Source organism: Vidua macroura, chromosome 3, assembly GCF_024509145.1.
Source record: "Vidua macroura isolate BioBank_ID:100142 chromosome 3, ASM2450914v1, whole genome shotgun sequence".
Classification (NCBI taxonomy): Eukaryota; Metazoa; Chordata; class Aves; order Passeriformes; family Viduidae; genus Vidua; species Vidua macroura.
Window position 1 is genome coordinate 11,247,311 of NC_071573.1, and position 12,336 is coordinate 11,259,646.

The window sequence follows — 12,336 nt, forward strand, 5'->3', positions numbered from 1 at the left end:
CTTGGATAAAAGACATTATAAAAGTGCAGAGAATTATTGCTTAAGCACTCAGATAAATCCAGAATTTCCTTCATCAGGAAGCATCCCAGATCTCATGCCATCTTTGTTGGAATTTGTAGGCTGGTGCATTGTAAGTCCCTATTTGACTGTCACCAGAGCTCAAAGGCCAAATCATAACAATTGGTAAAACATGACTCTTGGGCTCAGAGCCAAAAGATGGACATTGCTGGGTTGTTTGCTTATATAGGAGATCTGACTCGCTTTTGGCTGCAGTCACTTTATACAAGATGTTGTCATCCTGTATAGCTAATGCTGGATCTGATTATAGTTCAGAACGAATTCATTGCTTGATACTAGTAAGTCACTGTTACAAGTTCATAAGCACAATGAAGGACAGGATTCACTTGCCTTGAGGTATTCCACTTGAATCGCCAGAAGTTCACTTTAGTCTCATAGTTTTTGTACAGCATTTGCCTGCTCTGTGCAGATGTGTTCTACGCCTCTTGGATGTCTGGAGTGGCCAGTACAAACTGTTGAGCCATCAGCTGCATCTCATGTAAACATACAGAAACATTTTCTGTTAACCACTTCTGCTCTTGGCACAGTTTGAACAACTTGGGTTCAGAGTTTTGACAAGAATAAAATGACTCTGTTGAAGGTAATGCAGCCATTCCCTAGTTTTGACTTTCAGAAGTGTGTTAATATTTTACATTCATCTAGCCATTATGTTGGCCAGACCACAGAGTAGAGGTGCAGGGGAATAAGCTGAAAAGTTCTATGTGCTGTAGAGGCAAAATACATGCAAAAATCACTGCAGTTAAATTTGCAGCAACAGGAAATCACACTTTACACTGCTGGCCATTCTCAAATTCTTAAATTTTTTTTACTATTCTTAGTGTGACATGTTTTGTGCTTGGTCTCAGATTATGACTGAAATACAGGGAAGGAAAATAAAATGCATTTCTTATAGATTCAAATTACTTCTGTACAGATCCATTCATGTGAGTCTAGAAAGTCTTGTTTAGAACATGAGAAGTTTCTAATATTTTAGAATTTTCCTTATAATTTGTAGAAGCTTTTAAAGACCCTTCTCTAATAGACAGTTTTTTATTAAAGAAGTTACTGTACAGTTCATAAATAAGGGTGATCACTGAAATGTTAACATTATCTCTTATGGTATTGTATTTGTTTAAAAATGAGTATATGAAAGTTTCATAGACAGTTCTTCACCTTTTAGGTATTTAGGTAACTTGTCAAGTTGTTAAAGAAAGGTGATTACACTTCTTTGATTGCAGGTTTTTGTTTTGACAGAACAGGTACAACTGTCTATGGTTTTAGCATGTGCACACCCTATACATTCTCAAGTCCTGATAGGGCTAAAAAACTGTTGCCCTGTCTCTAGAGCAGAGAAATGCAAAAATCAGTTTCCCAGTAAATATACTCTGCTGTTCAATTTTCATAACAATACTGTTTATATATGTATTAACAAATAAAAACTTGGTCTGACAGCATGCTCAGAAAACAACAGGTTGTGGCGGGAACTGTACAGGAAAAAAGGTACTGTTAATTTTTCTTGTATTGATTAAAGAAGGTCAACATGAAAACAGTAATTAAGTATTAAGTAATCCAAATTAGACAGCCTTCCTTTATTCCCACTGTATAAAGATCTGTAAAGTTCCTGTTATTTGAGAGGCTGGCAAACCATTTCTCTGCTAGAGGTGGAAGGAAGACACTGCTTGACCTAAAGCATTTCCCTATTGCTAGAATTTTTGTGCTTGGTTTTAAGAAGTCATGACCTAGCCAATTAGATGGCAAATTTTCAGGCCAGAAGGTGGTCTTCCCTTTAGCAAGTCAATTAAAATATACATCCCTACCTTGGCTTTCCTTCCAGGTAGTCTATTTATAGCTATCCATCTGATTTTCATTACTAGAGGCATAATTGATCTTTTGTCCCATTTTGAAGCTTGTATGCACCTGTCTTACAGGTTCATAGCAAAATCAATCATCCCTCTGGCTACAGATACATCCTAGTGCTTCCTTAGGAGTTTGTCTGTGTAGGAGGAGTCCTGCATGTCAGAGTGGCAGCAGGTGATGAGCTGGGGACTCAGAGCAGCTTGCATGATCCTGCTTCTACCTGATGTCACATTGGTGTGGTCACTGACAGGGTTTTGAGGAGGTCTGGTAACAAAAACCAACCAAGCAAAAAGCCCCACTTCGGCTGAGTTCATTTAAAGAGGAGACTGAAATAGAGATTAATTTGAAAACAGTGTGCTTGGACTTTTCTGGTCTCACAAGTCCATAATAGAAGATTAGCAGTGTAGTAAGAGAAGTGATTATGTGACTAAAATTACCATTTTCCATGTAGTATTTATATAACTTCACTGTAATTCAATTCATGTGACTGATGTGGAGTTTGATTAATTCAGTAAGTTACACCTATTTCATTATAAGTTTGTCCTCATCAAAAAAAAAAAAAAAAAAAAAAAGCTGTTTTGGCTGTTTATGATCAAGAATTTTGGTTTTGGTTAAATCATTAATTCTGTCTGATAATAGACTTTAGTGGTCTTTATGCCCTTTTGGCTGAAAAGAATACCTAAAACCAGCAGCTGTAGGGCAGGAGTCCTTGTATATACGTATTTTGATGTAATCACTCAAAATTAATTTGTCAGATCATAAAAAATAATGTATTGCACATTCCCTCATTTTTAAAAATTAAAATATATAAAAACCATTTACAGATTCCTAAACTATTCTGTGACTGTTCAATTGTGAGAGCTCACTAAGTCACTGAGATTTATTGGTGGTCTGGTTTTTCACCTGTAATTTTTGACAGTGTTGTTTGTTAGAAATAGTGGAGTTTTTTTATGTAAATATATACAATCCTTGGTCCAAGTTGTATGGGTTTCTAGCATGCTTTAAAGCTACATCATGATGTCATTACCTCTCATTAATGGTCAAATTACCTAAAATTGCTTTTCATATAACCTACTTGTCCTTTTATGGAAATTATTCAAGTTTGTATGTCAGTGTGTGGACCATGAGCAGGTAGAGAAGTTTCTCCCGCTTCCTAAATATGAAATATTATTCTTCTTCTCTGGCAAAATTGCTCGCTAGAAGCAAACTAGGCTAAAGCTGGCACATCCTTTGCAAAGGCAGTCTGGGTCATGCGCAGAGCACAGCCAAGCAGTGAGACTGAGATTGTATTGACAAGAACAAGATGAATGGCCCCCTGGAGACTATGGGGTTTGTATGCTCGTTTCCACCACCTTTTCATCCTTTTGTACCCCCTTTCAGTTCATATGCAGATTAACTCAAACCAAGTCCACACTAAATACTCCTTTTTACTTCAGTTTTGGAAGGTAGGTGGAGGATCTAAATATTTATGAGGCTTTTTTCCTCTGGTTTATGATGCACTCTTGTTGAATGTTGAGGAATTACGTTAATGAATGCATGCCTGCACACACAGACACAGAAACCAGGCAAAAGGAAAGAAAACCATACAAAGCATTGTCAGCTCTAATGTCAGTGCTTACTAAAACAGTTCCCATTTAAAAAAAAAAAAAAAAAAAGGAAAGAGATTTAAAATCCATTGCCAGGAGAAAAATAAATTGTATGGCTGAGCACAAAAGAAAGAACAAAGTTTCATCTTTGCTTTCCTCAGCTGTAAATGAAGCTCTTGTTTCAGCTCTGAATAAAATTGAAATAAAACATGTTAATGAGAGCTTGTCTGAAGTCTTAACTGGATTTGTGTTTTCAGTAATAAAAGAACAAGCTTCAGTCCTGTACAAGTTTCCTTTAATGCCAATAGTAATAAACATGATATTTTTTAGTATGATACATGATGCAGTTAAATATACTTTAATTAGACTTCCAAGTCAGATAATTAAATGACACTGGTTTTGCCATGATCTTGCTGAGTTCAGTACGATTATTCAGGAGACTTAGTTTTTATAAGACAGGATTTTTATGAAAACTGAACTTTTTTTTATTAAATAGAATATACTGAGATTATAGCCAGATATACTAGAATTTGTTTTCAGAATGGTTAGTTCTAAACTGTATCTTAAGGAACATTTTTTGTATAGATGGAAAAGTAAATGGCATTAAAATACTACTAGTGAAATATGAGCATATTAATTCTTTTAATACTATATTGTCAATAAGAGTTGCCTCTTCAACGTGTTATTATCTCTGCCTTCCTTCCACCCCTTTTTATCCTCCAGTTCACACATAGCTGTGCCAGACAGGGCTGCAGCTCACACAAGTGGGACACTAAATTCTTCTGCATTCAGGGAGCAGAACAAGAGATTTTAAAATGTGCTTTTGTGTTATCGTTGAAAAATGTACTGAAGCAATTGCAAAATAGTAGCTCTTCAAGTGGAATAGTATTTTTATGTCTAGACTCAGTTTTTCATATTAACAGTATGTATATCTAAGGTTCATAAAACATTGTCCTAATAAATATGTTTATCTTTTTATGGTACTTTGTGTTCTAGGTATTCAGTTTCCTATGTAATTAAATCCAATAAAGCCATCTGTATTTCATTTGTTCTAAACTTCTTGGTTTTGATCTTAAAACAGTGATTTTGCTATTTTCAGTTACTTTGCCTGTGTTACTGAAGGGTTAACTGAAACAACTTTGTTTAGCAGATCCCAAAACAGTAAAGCTGTATATGACCTAATAAAAATTTAGTATTTAACAATTGAAAATGCATCATTTTTGTTTAAGCTGTTATCCTTTAGCATAAATCTTCTCCTTCTTGCCTTTTTTTTTCTCTAAGTCTATATAGCCAAGTGTGACCACAGATACCATATTAGATAAGTACTTAAAACTCCTTGAATGTGAATTAAAAAAAAAAAAAAAAAAAAACAAAAAAAACAAAAAAAAAAAAAAAAAAACAACTCAGTTTTGTCTGTCAACTGGTGAGATTTCAAATTTACTTGGACTTCTCCATCGTGAGCAAACTGAAGCACTTAAGTGTTACCTTAGCCAAACATACTTGGACACCTTTTTAATGATGTGCCTCTTTTCCTGTGGGGGTGGATTTGCAGGAAAGGGAAGCAGGACTTCCTTCTCTGTGTACATGTACAGCACGCAGTGGGCTAATAGGTGAGTGGGAAAAAATGCATCAAGCTGGTAAATGTTGGAAGAAAAGAGCATCAGGGAGATTACACACTTGAATAAACTTTGAAAGAGAAGGGGTAGAAGCAGGCATAGCAAAAAGTCTTTATATGGAGGACTGTAAGAAAAAAAACAGAGTTCAGAGAGTCCTTGGCTTGAGCAAGGACTTTTGAGGGTTCCCTTTAAGCTATTAACATTCCCAAAGAGAGGAGATAAAATACAGGACACCAGCTAAGGTCCTTTTTTTGAGATGAGAAAGGTGGATGAACTATGGGCCTAAGTCTGGGAGCGGGCACATCAGAGTCCTGTAAAGGACTTTCATTTGTAATACCAAGTAAGTATCCGCACATACACCAAAAAAAAAAAAAAAAAAAAAAAAAAATCCCCAAAGCCAAAGAGGTTGTAGTGCCCAGGAATGCCTTGTTAATGATGAGGAACATAATTATCTCTACTTTTCCCAAAAGGAAGTGGCACAGGAAAATTTAAGAACAGACAAAGATCATAAGCTTGAGCTAGGCATCATCCGCATGTGCCTGTCAGCTGCACCTCCGGCCAGCCTGCTGATGGTAAGGACAAGCTGCCTTCTCCAGGACCAGAGGGTCATGTGGAAAGGGGCCCATGTGAGGAGCCAAAAATAGACCAAGGGGACCTGTGGCCTGTGCACTAGCTAGCTCACATCCCTTAAATAGAATACAGGACATCAGCTAGTTACCTATGCTGAGTGCTTTGCTTCTTCCACTGAAACCAAGCTGCAGCCACAGATTTCTAACCTATTAGAACAATCTCTGCTTCCAGAAGATGGAAACACACAAATTCACCTGTGAAAATACAGCACCAATGCTTTCAGTGCATTCTTAAAGGCAAGACCATGGGACTACCTGGTGATCTGCCTTCACAGGTTTTGCTTCAGCCATTCCTCACTTTCTTGATCAGAGTCCTACAACAGATCCAGACTTTGGGTCCCAATGCAAAATCCTAACTCCTGGAGAAAAGGGAAAAAAATTAAAAAGAGGGAAAAAAAAAAGTAATGGAACTGATTATAAGGACTGAAATTGTAGCACTATCAGGATTACCAAACAAGATTTCCTACAATAGAAGCTCCCTTTTATTTGTTTGTACTCTCTCTACATTTTTTACTATTTTCCTATGAATTTGTTTAAATTCAGAAATCACAAGATATGTAAGGATTAAAAAAAAAAATGTAAAAACCCACAAAACATGCCACTGTAAGGTAAATTGCAGGTAAGTTCTTTCTATACTCAACTTTTGTGGTGAACACCAAAAATGAGCAATATTCCTTTTTCCTGAGGCTGATTCTGAAGCATTGTCACATTATATCTGAAGGCAGTGGGGTGCAGCCATGTCCTTTCAAGAAAGTACCTTCATGAGTCCACCTAATCTTGAGTCTGAGATCTTTCCAAATGGCATCCTGCATAAATTTCCCTTTTTTTTTTTTTCCTCTTCCCGAAAAGAAATTTCCTACAGCTGAATCACAGCATTCTAAATGGAGTCTGCCACCCGCCTAAGCTATGAGAAGTCTAGCTGTCTCCATACTAGTGTGACACAGTCATCTCACAGATGGGAGGTGTATCCCCACGGGTGGCACTGAACTGAAAGGAAATCTGAAAAACATTTTTTTTTTTGGTGAGTTTGATGTACAGGATTACAGTATTTGTCTTTGGTGCCTAAGCAACTGAATTAGGTGTAGAACACAAAAATTCTCTCTCTGTACTCACAGATGCCTCAAATTCTGCTGAGTGATAGACCTAGAGGTTGTAGCAGACAGAAAGGTACAAGTGCTGAAGCCACAATTATCAAAGAGCTTAGAGGTCTAACATGTATCCTTAGACAAGTTTCTCAAATGACAGATCTACCCAACAAACCCCAACAAAACAGGTCTGCAAATTTTCTCAAGTTATGGGTAATGCATGCTTTTTTCTTCTCATATACAGAAGCAGTGTTGAAATTCATAGTTCAGATTCATAAGCACAGTTCTATTAGGACTCCCCAGCCAATCTAGTTTCCAGAAGTATCCTACAGACACAACCTTCATTAGTTAATTGATGAGGAGACCTGAGCCCACCTCTAGACACAAAGATTTACTACCTTGGGCACAGAACTCCTGTAGGGCTTAAGTGTCGTAGCAGAAAGGCTGTGAGATACTGGTAGAATAAAACACAGCATCATTCCTTCCTCTTACACAAATGAACTCCAGATTTCTTCACAAATCATCAAGAGGCTTGTGGTTGTTCTTCAGGGAAACAGCTTCCAATATCAACAAGTGCTGACCTAGGAAGGAGGAAAGTGGATTTGGGAGAGTTTTATTCTTCAAGCACAGTATCCTGCTTTTTCATGCTTGAATTTCTTCATGCAAAGCGGGGAGGGCAGACAAAGAGGGTTTTGTTTGACAGCTGCTTTCTTACCTGTTACTTTTGCCAGCAGAATCTTCACACTTTATAGATACAGAGGGATTATTTAAAAGGCAAAAAATGATATAGGCAAAAGTTGCAGACTTATTTGAAGGAGAACAGGGTAAACTGAGGAGCCTATACTGTTATTTCAAAAATAAATATTCAGTTTCAGAACATAATAATTTGCCTCCATTCAATTTCTGACATCTTTTAAGCAAGAACCATCGCTAATTTGTTTGTCAATGATTTCTTTGTGAAAGTGTGAGAATTTTTCTTTTAAAAACTATTGAATATCAGGAATTAAATAAATGAAAGAAGTTTATAGAAACCTCAAGCATAATTTCTTCCTAAAGATCATTTAGTGTTCCTAAACTGTGTGGACTGAATTTGTTATCAAGTTTGCAAATATAAATGCTCATAAGTTGAGTATTAATTATATGATCTAATTTGGGAGCATTCTAAAAGTTTATTATTGAATCAGCTATCTTTAGCTTTTTTCATTTGTCAAAAAATAAAACACATCAAAGCTGGAAACTAATCAATTGACATTTTGTGATATTTGTCTGAGGAAGATAAAAGGGCTTATTTTGTTCTTTAAACACTGCCTTAGTCACTTTAGAGTGATTTTTAAGAATAATGTCATCTGAATAAGGGTAATGATCTAGAAAGACACTGAAACAAGACAAAAGAAATTTGAATTTAATGTCAGCTTTTGATATGGATTTTTTTCTGCCTCTCATCTGAAAAGTTTAACAAACAGAAGCTGTGACCATAGTGCTGCTCACCCTGGGCTGGCCATGTTTACACTGTTGATATTTCACCCAACACAGTGTGGCAGCTTATCAAACAGTGCCTGGCAAGTCTTTGGGAAAGTGTTAGCCTTGGGGGAAAACTGTCCCAAGGCTCTTCTGAACAGCACTGCCACTGGGATGCACTCCCAGAATTTCTCTGCATGTGTAATTCCTGGGAGTTAGATCAGACCACAGGACAGTTCTATCAGTAAGTGCTGCTTTAGTGGGGAATAACTATTTTTCCTTTCTTCCTCTCCTTATCTGGTACATCTATTTGGGCCACGATATCACTGGCAAAGTAATCTCTCCCTATTATGTGTAAACCATCTATTACAGGCAGATCACAACTTTAATTTGAAGTTATTACATAGTAAATTAATTAGAGTAGCAACAAAGAGATTGCTGAAATTTTAAAAAGTCTGATAAAAGAAAATCTGTGTCTCCCCACACAAATATATATCTATTTCTTTGTGTGAATCTGTCAGTATACTGATCTACAATAGATGCATGTATATATATTTTTAAATATCCTATGTAAAAGAGTTCTGCATTACTGCATCCCTCTGCCAGCAGAATTAAGATAATCTATTACATAGCTTTTTGACAGATTAGTTATAGCTAGTTAGATAAGCTTATTCTTTCATTATGAATGGCTCCTCCAAAAATCTGGACATAGCCATATTATATGACATTTCACTCAAAATTGACAGAATTTCACAGAGAAAACAAAGATAGCTATTCTCTGGTAATATTTTTAATTATCTTTTTAAGATCAGGTTACATAAAATATCATTTAAATGATAGCACCAGAAAACCCTACTTAATGAAGGATGAACTTAAGAATAGAGATGATGGATAGCACAAGAATAATAGAACCCGTGCCTGAGACAGGTGTTTTAACGGCTACATATTGGCAGTGAATTTCTCTCTAATACTGGTAGCTGCACATGAAACAAGAAAGGTAGTTAAGGAAATAGCAGAGGATAACAGTACATGCACAAAGAGGGACCTTGCACAACAGTGCAAGACAAAGAAAACCAACCTCGTAAATTGGAAGCCAGGAATTCAAAAACCTAAAAATATTTTTTCATTTATTCTAATAATCATAGTTCCAAGTAAAACAGGGTTAAATAGACACAAAATATGCAAAGTAGCTGTCTAATCACACATCAAATTGTCAATCTACAAATACTCCAGGCTTCTTTTGGATTTACCAGCTCCATTAAGAATGTGCATTTAGTATCAGCTACCAACTTTTCCAGGAACAAATGTATTAAATAGATATTACAGTGTGTGGCAGAATTTCCTCACCTGATGGTAAATTCAGTGACTTGGCAGACTGATACAGAACCTCCTCCCTTGGTCCAGGGAAAGGAGCAAAATATAAGTGATTGAGCCAAACACTCATTAAGCCCCTTCAGACCTGTTTAAAGTCAAATTGCAGGAAACATTTAATATAAAATATGCACAGCAACACAACTTTAATTAGACACTCACGTCTCTCAAGATATCAATAAATGTTTCCTTTTTGATAAGTCTGATTTAATAGACTGTAATAATGAACAGAAACATCATTCAAGGGAGTGAGAGAAATAAACAAGCTCAAACATTTAAAAGTCAACACCAATTAGCAGACCACTCTTTTCAAAAGAAATCTGAATTTCATTTAGCTTTAGTCAAACACAATAAAGGCTTTGTTTTTAGAATAATTGGTTTTGAGACTTGAGAAACAGCTTCTGTGTGTCGGTATCTTCTTTCACAGAAAGAAGCAAAATGTACTAGGTGCTTTAAGTTTGAGCAGTGAATTAGAAAATAAATTTCAAGACAGAGGAGCTCCCCATCTTAAGAGGTTTTATTCTGTTTGTTCTTACCTTTGGCAAGAAACAGAAACTGAGCGGTCAGAAATGGGGTCTTGCAGCTGCCTGATGACAGCACCATGTTCAGCTTGACCATGTGAGTTCCCATCTGGGTTTGGCACCTTAGGGAATCTTGAAGCAAGAAATGCACAGCACATACATTTAGCATTTTCAAGCAAAGCAAATTCACAGAAGCACTTGCACTCCCTTTTGGTCATCTGCACCATGGAAAAGTGGTGCAGATTGCTTAAAGCTCCAAGAACAATACTCCAATATCCCTTCTCATAAAGGTTGCTGCTCCAATTCAGACACAGAGTGTTTGATTTGTCTTGAATGGTGCTTGCTGGTTGTATTTCAGAGGTGATGACAGAAAGAAAAGCTGTCATGAAAACGACTTGCAGGAAGAAATGAGGACCCACTGTGTCTCTAAGCACAGGACAGGACTGGGGGGGGAAGGTTTGTGTCGGGAGCCAGAAACAGTTGTGAAATAAAGTAGTGATCTTAAATCTCACATCACACCATGACTGTTCTGTGAAGAAGCCCAGGGCTGCAGAACGAGATCTCTTTACTCTAAAATTTCTTTCTTGCCAGCAAAGAAGAGGGGAATGAGCATTCCTACATGAGTGAAACCTGTGAGAACACTCACCTGCATCTGTACTGATATTGATTTTGTCAGAATGGTTTCCTGAGTATCAGTGGGCTCAGTTTTCCTGTGTGAAAATAAATGACCTCAGTTATTCTGCTGCCATGGGATGTGAAAGAAATAATTACCTTTGTTCAGGTTCTTGTAATTCCGAAGAAAATTTGAGCATAAATGCAGTAGTGGATTTCTAATGCAGTGACTTCATGAAACTAGGTAACATTGTTCTTTAAACTAGAGAGAAGATTCCAGCCCACCTGACATCAATGAATAACTTGATTCAGTGATGCCAGGATTTCATCCCTAATTTTCCAGAACGATTGAAATTATTGAAATTACAACATTCCCTTGAAAGAGGCTTTCCTTATTAAAAAAAAAAATAAATCCAAAGATTGTATTTGGAAGGTTTTAAAATTGTGTCTCATAAACAGTGTCTGATATGTACCATGAAAAGGAAAGATTTCATCTGTATTACTGTTTCTGTGTCATCAGCTATTTAAGCATGCTGAAATAAAAGACCCCAGAATAAGCAGCAGCAAAAATCATAGATCTTAAAACACCAGAAAACTTCACAATATCATTAACTGCAAGTAAACGGAGTCTCAAAATCAGCATTTTGTATTTTTTCATGACATGACTACCTTTTTTTAAAAAGGCATAAAAACATAAAACACTTTTTAAAAAGTTAACAAACATGCAGCTATGAACTGGGACATTCAAATGTATTATCAAAGAGAATTGATTTTTTAATATATAATGCTATATTACTGATTATACCACATCAAAAACACCCTGCATTTTAGCAATGGTTTTGCTGCATTAAGTCAGTGGATGTGCCCACCAGGCAGTCAGTGTGCTCAATGAAAGAGGCTGGATACTACATGATGTCCTAGCAGGAACCCTCTTTTAAATAATTTGTATGTGGTGCTGGAGTACAATGGTGCATAATTCCCTCCAATCCACTAGAATGCTGAAGTGCCAATGCATAATAGGGCCTTTGATGATGAAGGAGGATAGTGGAAGAAAGGTGCTCTAACTCAGGTACTTCTCACTCCTGATCTCTATCCCTTATAAATATTGGAGGGAAAAGGCTCTGTTGATGGAGAGCTTGTTTTCTCAAAGGTAAATGGAAAAAAAAAAGAACATGTAGAGAAGACATTCCCCAAGATCAGAATGTACAAAGCTTTCTTCTGCATCTTCCCTTGCCACTACTCCAAACAGGTCAAATCTTCCAAAATTTAAAAACCACAGAGATGACTTTACCACTTCTCAGAGAAAACCTCAGTCTCAGCAGGTAGGAGTTATATATTTTTTTATTTGCTGACAGAAAAACCTAAGTACTCATTGGTAGGTGTGATTCACTTAAGGAAACAGAGAGTGAACAGCAAGAGAAAGAAAAGAGCAAACTAATGCTGTGGGTGCCAGATCACCTGCAGAAGAAAGCCTTTCCTGAAACAAGGAGGGAAACATTCAGCCATGCCTGTGGGAATCAGGAGCTATAGAGAGAAGGAAATTA

The 12,336-nt window shown here is 36.7% G+C and overlaps 1 protein-coding gene across 1 annotated transcript in view; it reads right to left on the reverse strand.

The window, feature by feature from the left end:
* Positions 1-10,288: 10,288 nt before the first annotated feature.
* The window catches only part of PACRG (parkin coregulated), a 246,540-nt gene continuing 244,492 nt past the window's right edge, over positions 10,289-12,336 (reverse strand). The window contains exons 7-8 of the mRNA XM_053972978.1: positions 10,827-10,890; positions 10,289-10,312 (exon numbers count right to left, since the gene is read on the reverse strand). Coding sequence (XP_053828953.1) covers positions 10,304-10,312; positions 10,827-10,890 — 73 coding nt within the window. The 3' untranslated portion in view covers positions 10,289-10,303. The remainder of the gene's footprint in view (positions 10,313-10,826; positions 10,891-12,336) is intronic.